Genomic DNA, 16980 nt, shown 5'->3' with positions numbered 1-16980 from the left:
GTGCCTCGTACGAACACAAATTATCTATGTAATTCGTCAATGTTTCGGGTTTCAGCTTACTATACTTTTGACTTGACATTTCACAGAGAGGGTTTGAGGAAACAGTTTAAGAAGCGAGAAGACATTGACTTTATTTAGCAGTAATAACAATTTAGTTTTTTTTATATATATTAAGTTGTCGTTTTCTTTTTTATTTATTAATGTACCTACTTAATGGGCGTATGTTTTGTGTTTCTTATATTTTGTTTATCAATGTAATCTATTTTGCCTTTGTATACTGTCTAAGTGTTTACTATAAATAAATAAAAGTAATTTAAATATCAAGAAAGATTGCTTGTTTAATACTATAGTGAAATTATTTGTATGTCTCGTCAACACATGCGTTGTCCTGAATAAAATAAATATTTTAACTAAATTTATGTCTGGGAATTCTCGGAGTGTCAGGGCATGTTATGATTGAATCACTTGACCGTTCATTTTAATTGTTGCCATGATTATTGAGCTCTCTATTACTTTTAAGAATAATAATTTATTTTAATTCCATTCCTTTGTTAAAATTTATTTATTTCGTAGTTTGTAATCATTACTTAACGAATATAAGTACGAATATTGTTACGACCAATCAGAGCAAGTGCGCCATTTTGACATTGGACGTGTGCGTTCAGAGGAAACGCAGATAGTTCTGATTAAGTATCGGTGGAGCATTGTGGTGTTGAAAAGTTAACCGTATTGGATCTAGTAGATTGTGATTAAAATTGAGATCGGTGCCCTGAACTCGTTGCTCGTTATAATTTAAAGAAGGTTTCAATCTAAAATAAATATTGTACGATTGTAATTCGTGTCTCTTGTGCACCACCATATGTCTGACTGAAACCGCTAATGACGATGACGGTGTTGATGGTGTGACGATATTTCTCCTACATATATTTTTTCAAGAACGCGACTGTAGTGGTCACATTAATCGCTTAATTTAGTCGTTATACGTTAGTGTACTTTAATATTAAGTGCTAAACAGTGAATGAAAAATATATCGAACCCAAGAACAGTGTGTCTCCCCTTTAATAGAGACTATAAATAGCGTTATTGGACACTTACTTATGATAACAATCCTTTTTAGTAAATTAGGTTAGACTTAAATTACTTACTAGTCTTAAGTTAGGCTAGATCGTAACGTTCCATGATGTCGTAGTAAAGACACATGTATATAAAAAATATAAAAAAGACGTTTTATAATCGGTATACAACGTTTAAACGGCTTCCAGCTTGAAACATAATTCTTTCCAAGACAATCTAGATGCTATCAAAAGCATATCGTGTAAAAAGACTAAGTTTTTCAACGCAATCTTTATACTGTAAGTAGTTGTGAAATCCATGTATTACCAAGTCGTGTAATTCATTAAATTCTACTTAAGATACTATCTGTCTTGAGCTAGTACGTAACTAGCTAACCTAACAACATCTTATAGTGACCATGTCAACTTCGTAACTGAAAATTCCGTGCCGCTTTTTTGCTCGACTTGGCGGGCGCCCACATATTTAATAACATTGTATTGTTCACCTAATATAGCTATATTTTGATGAAAATGATAAATTTCGTAAATTATTTCATCAAAGCAGTCTTTATAACCCTATACTCACTTATAACATTAACCACCTTCCCTCTGGGTCTAAGTTTCCCCGTCGCCTCCAACTCCTTTTGTCGCATTTTGTCATCTTTTCTTCGTTTCTTTCGTAATCTTCTGAGTCGTCTTGCTTCTTCTCTTGCCGCTTCACTTAGGTCGCGTTGATAGCGACCATACATCTGCAAGACACGTTCAAATAAGTAAAGGTTATCTTAAACCCTGTATTAAGGGTTCAGTGTTTAAATTTAACGCGATTAATACTCCCGTATAGGCCCAAAATGAGAGAGGAAAATCATTCATCATTAGTATTATTTATCATTATTATTATTATTAATCATTTAGTATTATTATTAATCATTTAGTATTATTATTAATCATTTAGTATTATTATTATTTATTTGTGCAGATAAAATAATCCATCATTATGTTAGTATAAACTAACAGGCGAGTGTTAGTATATTATTGAAAGCTAAACATAAAAACTCATGAAGAAGTCTATGTCATACACCAGTTCATTTGAACCGAGAAGTGAACGCACAAAATGGCCCATGATAGGCGAAGACAGGATGAAAACATCCATTGCCATGTTGCCATTCATTGAAGACTGCCAGTCTTCAATGAATGGCGCGACTCAGCAAAGGTATTTGAAGATAGTTAAACAATTCTTACGCATAGGCAGTGAAAAGCCTTTAAGGCTTAGCACTAAGTATGACTACCGTATGTCAAAAACGTAGTGGACATCGACATAGGTGTGTCATAAGACTCAACACACATTAACTGATTTAACTAGCGAGCTGTGGAATCGACTTCTGGTAGGAATCTTCCCTAAAGATATGACCAAATATATATATACCAAAATGACCATATATGATATTATATAAAGTTAGAGCGTACTCCTCCCTCATAGGCCGGCAACGGCCATGGGCTACGCTGAGTGCCCTTTATGGGTGTCCCGTAGGCTCGTTTGCCGCCTATTATAAAAAACTCATTCAAATTGTCAGGTCTACTTTGAAGACTGCCAGTCTTCAATGAATGGCGCGACTCAGCAAAGGTATTTGAAGATAGTTAAACAATTCTTACGCATAGGCAGTGAAAAGCCTTTAAGGCTTAGCACTAAGTATGACTACCGTATGTCAAAAACGTAGTGGACATCGACATAGGTGTGTCATAAGACTCAACACACATTAACTGATTTAACTAGCGAGCTGTGGAATCGACTTCTGGTAGGAATCTTCCCTAAAGATATGACCAAATATATATATACCAAAATGACCATATATGATATTATATAAAGTTAGAGCGTACTCCTCCCTCATAGGCCGGCAACGGCCATGGGCTACGCTGAGTGCCCTTTATGGGTGTCCCGTAGGCTCGTTTGCCGCCTATTATAAAAAACTCATTCAAATTGTCAGGTCTACTTTAAACTTAAAGAATATCGAGTATTTGTTGTATGTATGTATTTCTTAATTTGTATTATATCCCGCAGCATTTCAATAAATCTACAAAAAACAGGCCCGTTAATCCTACCTTATTAAAATATGGGGTAGTCCAGCAAAAAATGCACAATAACAATACAAAAACGTTATCCCACTATAATCATTTTTCATTAGCCTTTTGGTGTTTCGCGTACTTTTTATTTATATAAATTTCTTTATAAGTTCTAAAACATAGTGAAGTATAATTATACAAGAAAATATAATATCACAAATGTTACACAAGTTAAAAAGAGGAAAAAAAAATGGCTTAATGACTGACAATAAATTATATATTTGTGTGTTATGTGTTAAATTACTTCTATATTATTTCGTTGTATTATTATTCTTGTTTTTGAGGTATGTATGGGACTGTTCAAGTATTACGTAAGCATATTTCCTGTAATTTATCCCCCTCTTGCTCTTGTCAGCAAACAGTAAGCAAAGCTCTCAAAAATAATAGTACATAAACTTATTAATTTTTTGTAGGAATCCTCGAAAATGCATTTCGTTTTCAAGCGAGAATAGTCGGTAAAAAAATTAAATATGTACCAAATGTTTCTATGTAAAAAATAACAAAGTTGCAACACATAGAACCGTAATTTATTAAAGTATTAAGGTCTGCAACATATAACATCTCCAACTATGAACAAAAAAGTTCGTAAGACATGAAAAAAAAATTAGTTTTAATGTTATCAATAAGACATCTATTTACGATAGCTTCATACTGAAATTTCTATAAATATCGCTGAGCAGTAGCTAGCGCAGTATCAGCTAGCTAATATATATTTTGTAACATATATCCGTTGATTAGCATCTCAGCCTCTAAACTCAACAACCTTGACTTAGTAAACATTGTGACATATTAGATTTATAGGAAAATACCAAATAAACAATTGTTATCAGTATTTTTCTTTATAGATAATTTATCACAATCATGGTGACGTGGCATTTAGTTACTGTAATTAAAATGAAAAATGATCGTATGAGGAAAACTAATATTTCCTGGTAAAAGAAAACATCAATTAACCTTCTACGTAAACTCCAAAAAGATTGGGATACTAACAATAAATTAGCGTTGAGCCTGAGGTAATTGATTCGGATTAGGTTAGTGATTTTTGGGTGATGGACAATTTTGTGTGGCCGGCAACATGTGTCAGATATGGCTTATAAAAACTTGCCACAAATAAATATTATCAGAGGAGTGTCTGTGAATGTCAAAAATATTCATACCATAACGATTCATAAATTTCCAATTAAAAAGGACTTAGATGTGCTTCACCTAATACTCGATAGCCCGAAGCTATGAAAGTATACCTCATATTTAAGCAGGATTCCGTCTTGATATCTGATCATTAAGGTGTCAATTGAAAATAAAAACGGCTTTTATTCCAGTACTACACTACACTAAGTTACTGTTGCATGTAAGATAGAGTGAAAAGGCCTCCTTCGAATTCTTCTCCTTGCAGCTATTTCACGCGACAATTTTCCAATTCTGTGACGTTATCCCTTTTATTCCATCTCAAAAGTCTTCACATGATTCCAAACATTAAGCTAGTTTTTTTTCTCTTCTTCAATTAGACTTCGTTCCATAACTTTTAATAAATAGCAAGGTTATTTAGTAGTCCCAGTAGCAAAAATGCTAAAAACGATATTATTATTGCAAGTGTATTGTTATACTACCAACGTTTGAATTTTGCAGCCCATCATTCACGAATCTGATAAGGACCTACGTCATAATATAAAAATAGCTCACAAGACACTGACAATTAAAATCATAGTAACGTGGGATGCACTATAAATAGCGATGTATTATGAACTAAACTAATTTCCGCGGTTCATTGTTTGAATGTTATATTAGCCGCGTAAACTAAGGTCTCTGATGTATAATAATAAGAATCTACCCATTAAATCTTATCTTAAATTATCGTGATTTATGTGTCATTTTACTCTTTAATGTATCTTTAATATTTTATTCCTGTTTAGTTTTTGTTTAAATACACAGTGTATTACATGTATTTTGCACTACTTGCCTATCTTATTTAATACATCTTTTTTTTTCTTTACTCACAGCCTGGAAGACATCGCTCGTAAGCGATAAGGCCGCCAGTTGCCCTTCTTTTGATTTAATTATGTTAATTTTTATTTTTATTTTGTAGTGTAACGAAGTGTAAATAAATAAATAAAATTAAAATTAAATGAATTAAAATTCTCATTTTACTCTTTCTTCTACTAGCTATACATTGACACAAAAGTAATGAACATCCATGAATGAACCGGCATAACAGTAATCATATAATTACATCTAACTAAAAACAGTACCAAACACGGTCGCAAAAATATAATCAATTTCAGTGAGAGGCTTACTAAAGGTTAATAGTAGCAGTGGACCAGTTTCGAATACACCTGTAAAGTAACAGCGTACGAAGGTGTGACATATATATTTTTTCTTATGTAACATGTATGTTTTAACGAGAATAATAAATCTTTGTACCTAAATTTCAAGTATCTCTGTCCTTCAAACGAGGCCTTCATCATCCGTACTTATGTGGAAGTCAAGGCTAGCGCCATCTATAACTCAGGAAGCGAAACATGTGTGAATACAATAGAAATTTATCACAAGCATAAAACCTAAAACAAAGTATAAATAAGAAGAATAGAGAGAGCAAAATAGTGCAAAACTGCTGCGCAAGGTCCAGCAAACCAATAAGAGGCAGACAACTTAGAAGGTTATATAGTTTGGTGGACTCAGTTTCCGCACTTAGACTCATAACTGGTCCGTTGTGCGTAAAACAACTTAGAAGGTGGCACGACCAAAGTAAACAAACAACAGGTTTCAGGAGCAGCACAGTGCAGACAGGAATAGTGGGATTTGGAGGAGGGCTCCACCAAAAGAGGGCACACAGATACCTGATTGATTTTAATAGAAACGTATTAAAATGTAAAAGTATCCAAATTAAAATGCTATTTTTAATAGTGTGCAACTAAACATATCAGTCACATTCAATAATATTCAGGGCGAGCAAGGCGTAAATAGGTCTTCCCTGATTAAATTTGTACGCGCTCGCGAAACTGCTAGCAATTGCGACCTTACCACGCCGAGTGTTTTCTGTTTTTGTTAGCAAATAAAGCCTTTTAAGCAAATAAAGCATCTTATTGGGAAAGGGAATTTTGATGCCAGAGATCTGCCTGATAGGCAGATACTATGTAGGACCTACCTATAAGGACCTTAAAAAAAGGTACAGTGTAAGAGTAAGGTCCTTACTTCGAACTTGTATTCTTAAAATTGCTTAAATATCTTCTATTCTACGACAAATATGGTATCAATCAATCGAAATAAGTTTATTCAGTTGAGACGCGCATACTTATGAATGTGAAAAACGTTTTCAAAATAGCAAGACTACACCAGCCGTTCGCACAACTACCAGGCCTAGTTCTGAGAAAAACGGGCAAGAAAATGTCATAAACCACAACGTCATTAAAAGTACATAAGTTAAAAAAAAATCTTTACAAATATTTTAATTGTACACATATTCACAACACTCCCAAGATATACTATGGTTAGTTATTCAATTCAAAGTTGCGCATTGTGCCAATTCGTTTTCACTGATACATTGTGAATCAGCTGATTAATATTGTACTCACAATGCGTATGACAATGGCTCAATAGGCTGACGTATTTAAAACGTAAATATGAATGGAGTCTGCATAAAATCTGTGTTTAGTAATTAGACTTATACATAGTCAAAGTAGACACTTTTTTTTGTGTATAAGAGAACTTTATACCTATAATCGTATTTTTACATTTTGTCTAAAGAAAACCGACAATTTTTAAACATATTTATCATCTTAATATATATATATATATATATATATAAATCTCCTGTCAAGATGTTTGTCCGCGATGGACTCCTAAACCGATTTCAAATGGCACACTGTGAGCAGTCTGGTCCAACTTAAGAGATAGGATAGCTTAGATCTTTAATCATAGTCGCAATTTTATTTTATTGCAAATTATTTGTCTCTAATTAATTGACAGTCACAATTATCTCTTAACTCCAAAAGATTCTAACAGATGTCGATACTTTTCGACTGGATTGAGTAAGTAATCAATAGATGGCACTGCTATGGTAAACCGACAAACGTGTCATATAAGCTACAATTCAATATCATGATTATCACGTGTTATTGAGGCTAAAGTTAAATTCATTTTGTAGTAAACGAAATACCGTGAAATTCAATTATTTCTACTTTTTGAATTTTTGGTGTTAGCATAGCCAACCACGTGTTACTTAGACCGAAGTGTAAATAAAATTAAAATTATAGTGACGATAATACAGTGAAATTATTCTTTTGTGTCAAGGTATTAAGGAGAAACGAACTAAAACCACATTAAGGATCATTTTTGCCTCAGATTTTTGTATCTCTTCCGTGATCATTTCTAATGCAAGTAGGTGACCGTCGACTTTTTTGAGTCTAATGTTTGCATGTTTTCCTTTACCGTACCAGCGAGTGTTAAATGTCATGTGATGGATGCACGTCTGGGGCACAGCAACCTACGATCCCAGGGATGAGAGTCGCACGCTGTAGCCACTAGGCTAACACTGCTATAGAAGTAGAAAAATAGAGATATCAGCAATTTCACACAAGTTTCGCTTTCTGAGTAATAGATGGCGCTGGCGACCTTTGGCATCCAGGTGGGCACGGGAAGGCGGGCACGCGTTATGAAGGCACCTTGCTGCCTCTTTTGAAGGACTTTTGATTGAAAGTATATTAATATATAAATAAATTGTGTTAATTTCATGATAAAGGTTAGGATTATTAAAAAATATATTCATTAAGATTGAAAGTAGTTTTTCCTTAAATTTATCGCATAAATATTCAACTAAATCAATATTCGAAGTTGTTGCAAATACGCGATCATAATTATAATTGATTGGATTAATTACGATAAATTTTGGTCAACTGTAATTTTTTTATACAACAGGGGGCAAACGTGCTTACCAGGGCTTACCAGATATAAAGTGATACAGCCGGCCATATACACTCTCAATGCCAAAGTGCATACTACTAGACAAACATAAATCACTAATTAATGACTACCAATAAAAAAAAGTTTTTTTTTCATCTTTGTTATCAAAAGAAGAAATTAATTAGCATTAAGAATACAAATATAATCAAAACATTACATAAGCTAAGGTCGTTGAACTTCAGTTCCGCAAATTACGAACCTCGACTAGTTTAACCTTGTTTAAATCTTAGAGGCCGTTTATTTAATTAAAACCATATTAGAAAGAGCAGCTCAGTTCGAGCACCAGCAGTTCTCTTAAGCAATTCTCAAGACTAATATCGTGTAAACTTTTACAACTATCAACAAATAAATAAAACATTTATTTGCCAAGATAGTGGTACAGGGGTTAGATCGATCAACTACAAATATCCGCACAATCAGCCAAATATAAATAGGCATGCAAGTAGTGATACCACTTAATTCTATGAATAAGAAAAACATGTCAGGCACAGCTACTACTAAAAAAAAATTGAAATGAGACAGTTGCAGAACACCAATCTTATTCAGATTTGTCCTTAGTAACTAAATTACAATTTAATAATAATGATTATAAAGTAGATTATTTTACACAGTTTCACAATTCATAAACAAGACATTCAGATTTTAGATTGTTGATTAGAATAATTAATCAAAACTATGTCTTTAATTAATTTATTAACACATCCTTGCATACAGAAATATACATTTGAAATAAATCAAATTCAAACTATAGTGACGATAATACAGTGAAATTATTATTTCGTATCACGGTATTAAGGCTAACTAAAACCACATTAAGGAGAAACGAAGTTCGCGGGGGCAGCTAGTCATATATATGTCTGGGTCTCAGATTTTTGTATCTCTTCCGTGATCATTTTTTAAGGCACGTAGGTGACCGTCGACTTTTTTGAGTCTAAGGGATGTTTTCCTTTACCGTACGAGCGAGTGTTAAATGGCATGCATGGATGGATCTGGGGCACAGCAACCTACGATCCCAGGGATGAGAGTCGCACGCTGAAGCCACTAGGCTAATACATTTGAAATAAATCAAAAGGAGAGCAACTGTCGCCTATCGCTTTCGGGCGATCTCTTCCAGGCAACCAATGTGAAATAACATTAGATAAGGAACTTAAAAATAAATAAGACATATGGACAAAACGAACAAAACAATTAAAACTGACCAGGACAATATTAAAGAAAAGGACACATTAAAAAGAAAAAGTGCACATGAATCACGATAGTTTAAGGTCAGTTTCACATCAGTTAGGCATACGATGTGGGCAGGTTTGTACAGTAGAGATTTAAAGGAAGATAGAGAAGGAGCTAAGCGAATAGAGACAGGAAGTGAATGCCATAGCCTCATTGCAGAGGACCTTAAAAGATTCGCCATGAAAGGAAGAGTTATGGGGTGGGATTTCAAGAATATTCACGGTGCTGTGGGCTCCCAAAAATTTGAAATCGTTTTTGAGATAGGAAGAAGATACTCTTGTATAAGGACAATCTAGGTATCCAGTTTGATATACAGTTAGATTGTTTACATTGTAATGTAATATTTTCAGGTTATTTTGAAGTTCGTGTTTTATCCACTTATCTTTAATATTTGCAAGTAACTGCGAAATAAATTTCACAACATACTCTAGGCTATTGCAATTTAGATCTTTTATCAAGCTAAGTGCAAGGCTATTTGAATTATATATATATGTGCAATATATTGTTTTATATTGAAATAAAATTCTTGTCGGCCTCTTTTCGAGATGACATAAAAAAAGAGTTGAACATGACGTTCAGACCCCAGCAGTAAGACAAGTTTGGCTCTGTACATCTAGAGTGTTTGCTCTACGTATAAAGCAAGAAAACGTTGAGATAGTTGCTAGCGTGGATACTAAATGGACTACCCAATCAGTTATTAGATAGCCTTACGTAAACAAACATAAAAAGTAATTTTTATATTTATTTTTCGGTTTCCTAAACATGACTGCTGTGGTAACATTTATATAAACCACAGCGCTTTTCTAATGTAACAAATTATTATTTTAAAGTTTTATTCTATAATATAAATAAATACATAGTAAAACCAGAATTATTACGCTCTTTTCTTCAATCGAATCGTCGAATTGGTTCAGAAATACATGCAGCGGGCGGCTGGTTCCACAAAGTGCCTTAAGAAATGCTCAGTTGCAAAACCACGGAGGTCGAGGTGATACGATACCCTCAAAACATATAAAAATGTTGAAAACTCATACAATCACAGGATAGGAGAAATTGTCTAAGCTTAATGAACTACTATACGAATCACCAATAAACATAGTGACCGTGAAGAAGTTGACGAGATCGCAGCTGGTGGATTGACCTGGGTTGTCGGAACCAGAGCTGAATGTAGTTTGGAGGCCTATTTCAAATCTTCACATACGATATAAAATTGTCATCTGTAAAGTATGGCTTATAAAATTACTGATAGCATTTCTCACCAACGAAATGAACAGCTTAACAAAGCTTAACTCGAATTAAAGTTTATCTTAAGACTATTTACGGTTCCTTGGTCATCGGTGCTTTAAACAAAAGAGGATTTTATGTTTACGCTATATTAACCAGTCGCGTACAACATAAGTCGAATATAAGTATATATATAAATAATGAAATGTTAATTGCTATGTAACGAATCAATACAATGTAACAGTTGAGGAGGATGCCCACGTCTGGCTATACTCTTGGAGCGTATCTACGACTATTCAGAATATCGCTCCAAGGAAGACTAAATGAACAACGAGCCTTGGCTCGTAGACTACTTTAATTTTTTTCTTCTTTTAGAGGATTACTAGCCGACCCGGCAAACGCCGTTTTGCCATATTATTTATAGGAAACATTTTTTTAGTTCAATAAAAATAACTATCTGCTATAATAAAAATAGGGCTTGATCATAGAGGGGTGACAATTAAGCGTTGTATGTTGTATCATAAAAAAAATAAAAATATTTTTTTTTTCTAAAAAAATATAAAATTTGTGGTGGACACCACTTATCACTTAGGGGGTTGGAATATAGATAGTAGTCGATTCCCAGACTTATTGAATATGCATAAAAAATTTCATAAGAATCGGTTGAGCCGTTTCGTAGGAGTATGGTAACGAACATTGTGACATGAGAATTTTCAATATATAGAAGATGATATCGAAGATAAGAATGCTTGGAAACATGCTGGTCCGGCTCCACAGGACAATCACCTTGACAAAATCAAATTTTCCGTATTTTTATACAAACTAATTATTTTATATTTATCTCACACACTGTTTTTTTTGTTTTTTTTATTACTCTTTATTGTATTGTACTACTACGGTGTCGATATTTGTAAATATATGAGGAACATGTATACTAACAATTCAATATAGTAGTTTTATTCTAGGAGTACATTGTCTCCACATATAATTATTTAACTGATGTATGCAAATATTTTAATCCTATTTTAAAAGAGTGAGTGTGGAGTTTCTTTTCCATTCTTCTTCACACGAAACTGCCTTCTGGAAGGGGCAAGTAGAATCATCTTTATATTTTATTTAACGTTCAAAAGTGTCATTGTAAGTGGTCTAATTGGAATACATGATTTAACTATACTGGCTTAATAGTTTAGTGTAAAGAGGTTTTTATTGGTCGTAAAATTTATTACAAATAAATCCCTTCAAATATTAAATATTAACCCAGATAATCTCGGCTAACGATAACGCTACCGCGTGACCAGCGCTAATTCAGGTGGTTTAGTACAATATTTGGTGAAGATTACACTACAAATATTATAATTCACTTGCAAATACCGATAATAGCCTTCACCTGAATAGCCGTGATTCAAACGCGTTTATGTAAGTGTTGCTCAAGTCATTTCTTCTCGTCTGTATTTTAATCAGAATTTTTGAATTATATTACAGATTACATATATTGTCTTTAAAATAAATTCAATCCATATATATATATTTATGCTTATGTTAAATTTAGGTTTATGCTTTTATTAAGTGTAAATCCCAAAGGATATATAAGATATATATATAAGGATATTGGTTGGATGTTTGGTAACCAGGATGATTAAGCACAACCTATTTCTTTTAACAACTTTGCGTATAATATTTACAGCTAATTTCAGAAAGATGAAGATGAACACTAACCTACTGTTAAACACTATCTATTTTAAGTTCGTCTGTAATAGAAACATTTTCATCTCTATCCTATATAAAAACCTCATTTCCATATCGTGTTCAGTGTTATACCTATCCATACATTGAACTATCGATCACGACATGTCAACACTTCATTTGTATTGCTACAAGAACTGTCAGATCTTTGAACTCTGTACCTGTAAATATCCACCGTGACCTGTAAACATCTGTGTAATCCATCCCGTTGAATTTATTTGTTTAATTATTGAAAAGGCCGAAACAACATTCGGAACATAACTTAGTTATTGCAGCTATTTTGCCGATACTATATCTGTGCTTCCATCTTTCTATCGTGTTTGCACGTAGACAGTTGTTCAGATGCGATATAGGTAATCTATTACACGGTCGCCTCTCCTATATGCACAGTTACTCTTTGAAAGCTTGTAATATAGTACTAACGGACAAAATCCTGAATCCTTTTCATACACTTTGTATGTACTTATATAAAACTTTAGTATTTTGCACACTTACGTATAGTACATACATGCACTAGGCTTGACAGGCGTTTAGTATTCAATTTCGATCGTAAATTTTACCTTATGGCGCATTGTATTCATAAATCTTGCACAATTCAGTTGTGATAAGCAAGGTAAGGTTGACACAAAGGTTCCTTATATGAAAGGCTACGCAGCTAGTGAATAATAAATGATATACTAGTTTGCACCCCACTTCGCTCGACAAGGACGAAGTCCATATGTAAATTGAATGTCTAAATACTAAAAGGGCACTTGTCCCCTATTTATTTCTGAATGAAAATTTACAGGAGATAGAAATGACTGTATAGTTTTTGAAAGAATGAAGATACAAACTTGGTTTTTATGTATGCTATTGAGAATGTACATGACAACATAATCCATATGAAAAAGTTGCAAATTTTCTTTGAATGCTTAAAAACAGCCATAAAAATGTCATGGACAAGTTACCTTTTAGTAATTAGGTATGTATTACCATGGACATGTGCTCTTTTACCACTTAAATAGTAATCAATCTAAGTAATATTTAAATAAAATCAAACACAATCAAAAAAGTTATAATGTATTCGTTAACCATCTATAGTTATCACCTATTAGTTTTATTCTAGTATAATTCTTCTTATTCTAGTTTTATTCTTATTATTCTACAGGCCAATTATAAATGCTATACAAGTGCCGTTTTAGTATTTAGTTAAAATAGACAAGTCGTTTACTGTTCGTGTAAAGGGCGGACAAGTGCTGTTTCGACAGAAAACGGTGTAGATATGTGTTGACTAGTGATTAAAGCATAAAAAAAATTGGGTTAAAATGTGACATGTGCCCTTTTAGTATTTAGACATTCAATAATATTATGTTGATATTTGGACGTCGGCACTACGGTCATCAATGTGTTATAATACAGTCAAAATCTATTATAACGATATAGAAGGGAAACTCATATTTAGTCGTAAACTGATAGCGATAATAGCCGATGACGTTAATATTAAGTACCTAATACTTTTACCTGCTGGGACCTTTGATTTTGGTCAACATAACCCGTATGTACTAAACGGTGTTTTCGTAAACGTATTTGATTGTATATCGATTATGCTCTGTATTGGCTAGGATGGGAGACGAGTTGATGAATTTAGAGGAGGCCGTTCACTCCGTCAGAGGTCGTGTATGTTAAAGATGACAAGGACTTAATGTACCTAATTCTGATTATGTAGTACTCGAATAAAGCCTACATTTATTTCTTATCGATTATATCCAATCAACGTCGGCTGTCATATACAAGCAATAAATATTATGATACAGCTGTTATCTTACATATATGCAGGTACATAGTAAAATATGATCACGATAGTTAGTGTATTATTATAATATGGTTTTATTTTTTTTAATATTAAGTTAAAGTTTTTTAAATATTCAGTTTTATTTTTTTAATCTATTAATGTACTCAATTGACTTATATTTTCTGTTTCGTATACGTTGTTTATCAATGTAATCTGTTTTGGCTTTGAATATTTGTCCAAGTGTTTTCTTTTATAATGTGTATAGCTGTAAGATTACTCACAAATAAATAATAAAAGATGTTTATTGTTTTCTAGTGCGCTTAGAAGGGTAAATAAATAAATAAGATAACTTATACTGCATAAATTGTTCCCATACGGGGACTGTGTCTTACTGCTTTTGACTTGCGACTTTTCCGATGTTTAGTCCAGGCTGATAACGTATATTGAGTCACAAATACGATCTTTCTTTAGTCTATTATAGACGCCGGCTCTTACAGGTCGTTGTCATACCTTGATTTATAATAACAACTTAAACAAACAAAATAATATACAGTTGCGTATGTTAATAATGATACAATGTGTCGATCATCTGTATATCACGACTTATTTATTGTTATGCAAGTTACGGGGACGCTCTTTGTGATTCAAATCGTTTCTTTATGGGGTATTAAGATAAGTTTTTATCGATTTATACTCCATTACAAGGTTATCTAAGGTATATCATCCAACCGGTGGGGCGGAACAAACAACCATTTTTGCTTTATATTGGCTAGTCATAGTAAATAATTAAAGTTCACTAATTTATTTATTTATTAATGTAAACCACATTATAAATTATACATTTTATACAGTATATGTTACACTCTTTTTTGTCATGTATATTACATGACAATTACACTAAACCTAAAATTTACACTTCCAACTACAAATTTAGTTTGAAAAGTTATACCGCCCAAGGACACTGAATGCCAGAGGGTATTATGTTGGCGCGAGTGCGTTACCGGCCTTTTAAGAATTGGTACGCTCTTTTTAGGGACCCTAAGTCGAATTGGTTCGTAAAGTTTTTACTAGCAATATAAAGGTTTTTACTTATTATCCCATCCATATTAATATATCAATTGATTACAAACTCGGTAAAGTGTGTAGAAGATTCTAGTATTACCGAGAAAATAACAGATTCCTGTGTCCTTCTGCATTTGACCTGAAACATTGTTAAGCCGAGTCCAACCCAGGAACTTCGCCTGGAAAACCTAAGGAGGCAGATAAAATGTAAAATCTTACTAGACATATTACCATATGAAAATCCAAGTTAAAATATTCATAACAGCAATAACCATATAGTTAATGACATAGTTATCTCAAAGAATAAAATATGTGTTTATAATGACAACGTAATTACACCTAACGAGGTGGCAATGTTAATTGGTTGTTTTACGAATAGACGTAAAGAAAAATCATTGTTTATACTTGTTAAAGTATATTTCAGTACAAAAATAGGTATAGTGATAGTCAGGTACTTAATAATGTTAACTTATCATGAACATAACTGCTCCGTGGTACATTCGCAATCAGGACCTCCATAGGGACCTTAATGCAGCGGACTAGCGGACTGCTACAATAATAAAAAGACTGCTGGGGCCACGAATATAGGCTCCACCATCACGTGAATGTCGAGGCTATTCAACTCCTTGACACCACAGGCCTAGTGCGACGACTGATAAGGACTAAGCCAGTTGAACAAGTGAATTAGTGTAAGTGCACGTCAGTCTTAAGTGCTAAACAGTGGTAAGTGAAAAGAGTGTTAATAAATGGAAGAAATGTTATTGGACACTTTCTAATGGTTTAAATCTAACAAGTAAATTAGGTTAGACTTAACTAGGTAATTTTCTATGTCTTAGTAAAGACAAATATATGTAAAAAAAGTGAACTTAATTTTTAGTAACTCGCTGTGTTCTTCGTTGTAGTAATAAAAAAAGTATTTTTTGATAACTATATATTTACTTATTTTTAATGTTTTATTTATTATTTAAGATGTCTTTTTTAATGTGTTTCGGCGTGTTATTCCAACTAGTAGAAATACAGATACATCATTAAATCAAATCAGTAATCACTTGTCCTTTGTTTTTATTTTATTTTTGTTCTCAAACATCATATATGTTACAATGAGAACAATCAGATCAAAATATATTATAGAAAGGATATACATGAGAATGCGGATCCATGCATCATCCTCACAATGGAGTACCCCGCAATAGTCAAAATCTAGGACACGAACTTTATGATATGAAAAAAATATTATTTTAATTTTACAGAATGTTGCCTTTACAAAGTACGAAAAAGTATCTGCTTCCCAACTAGAATTACATAGCTCGTTCTAGTTTCATATTAGAAGGCGCTACCGAAAAATTCTATCAGAGGGCTTCCTGTTATTCCAGTTCTCATAGTATATGTTATATAACCTAACTATCAAGAAAACGAAACCCTACCTACAGTATCCGCATTAAATTCTGCATACAAGTAGGTGTCCGGTAACTTAAGTTGAAATATCAGATGAAACTATTATACAATTACCAAGCGTGGGAGAGCAGGATATAATGTATTATGAGGTAAACAATACTTACTTCAAGAACTAACCTACAGTATTAGCAACACTAGCGTTGCCATAGCAACCAATTATAATCTTAAAACGACTCTTGCACAAACCGTCTTCATTGCTGTTGCTTCATTGCTGATGAGTAGGGATGTCGATGCAAATTTAATGACGTGGAATAAGTGATCTCGCTCTTTAATCAGCAGCTCATATCTGACCGTCATGGTCAGCAACGAAGCATCTAGCTTCTAGAGTGGGCAATTTGAAATTCGCCTTTAATTTTTATTTTTTAATAATTA

General features: G+C 33.1%; 1 protein-coding gene across 4 annotated transcripts in view; it reads right to left on the bottom strand.

Moving 5' to 3' along the window:
- Window positions 1-16980, bottom strand: part of LOC123710863 (chloride channel protein 2) — a 63884-nt gene that overhangs the window by 23875 nt on the left and 23029 nt on the right. For 2 of the 4 annotated variants that reach the window (XM_045663127.1, XM_045663126.1), the window contains exon 2: window positions 1639-1801. In XM_045663127.1, the coding sequence (XP_045519083.1) occupies window positions 1639-1801 (163 nt within the window). Of the gene's footprint in view, window positions 1-1638; window positions 1802-4411; window positions 4576-16980 lie in introns of those variants that run through there. The other 2 variants (XM_045663129.1, XM_045663130.1) reach the window with 2 other exon arrangements.

Source organism: Pieris brassicae, chromosome 6 (assembly GCF_905147105.1).
Source record: "Pieris brassicae chromosome 6, ilPieBrab1.1, whole genome shotgun sequence".
NCBI lineage: Eukaryota > Metazoa > Arthropoda > Insecta > Lepidoptera > Pieridae > Pieris > Pieris brassicae.
The sequence above is the reverse complement of the archived record's forward strand: the minus strand, read 5'-3'. Positions and strand labels throughout refer to the sequence as shown.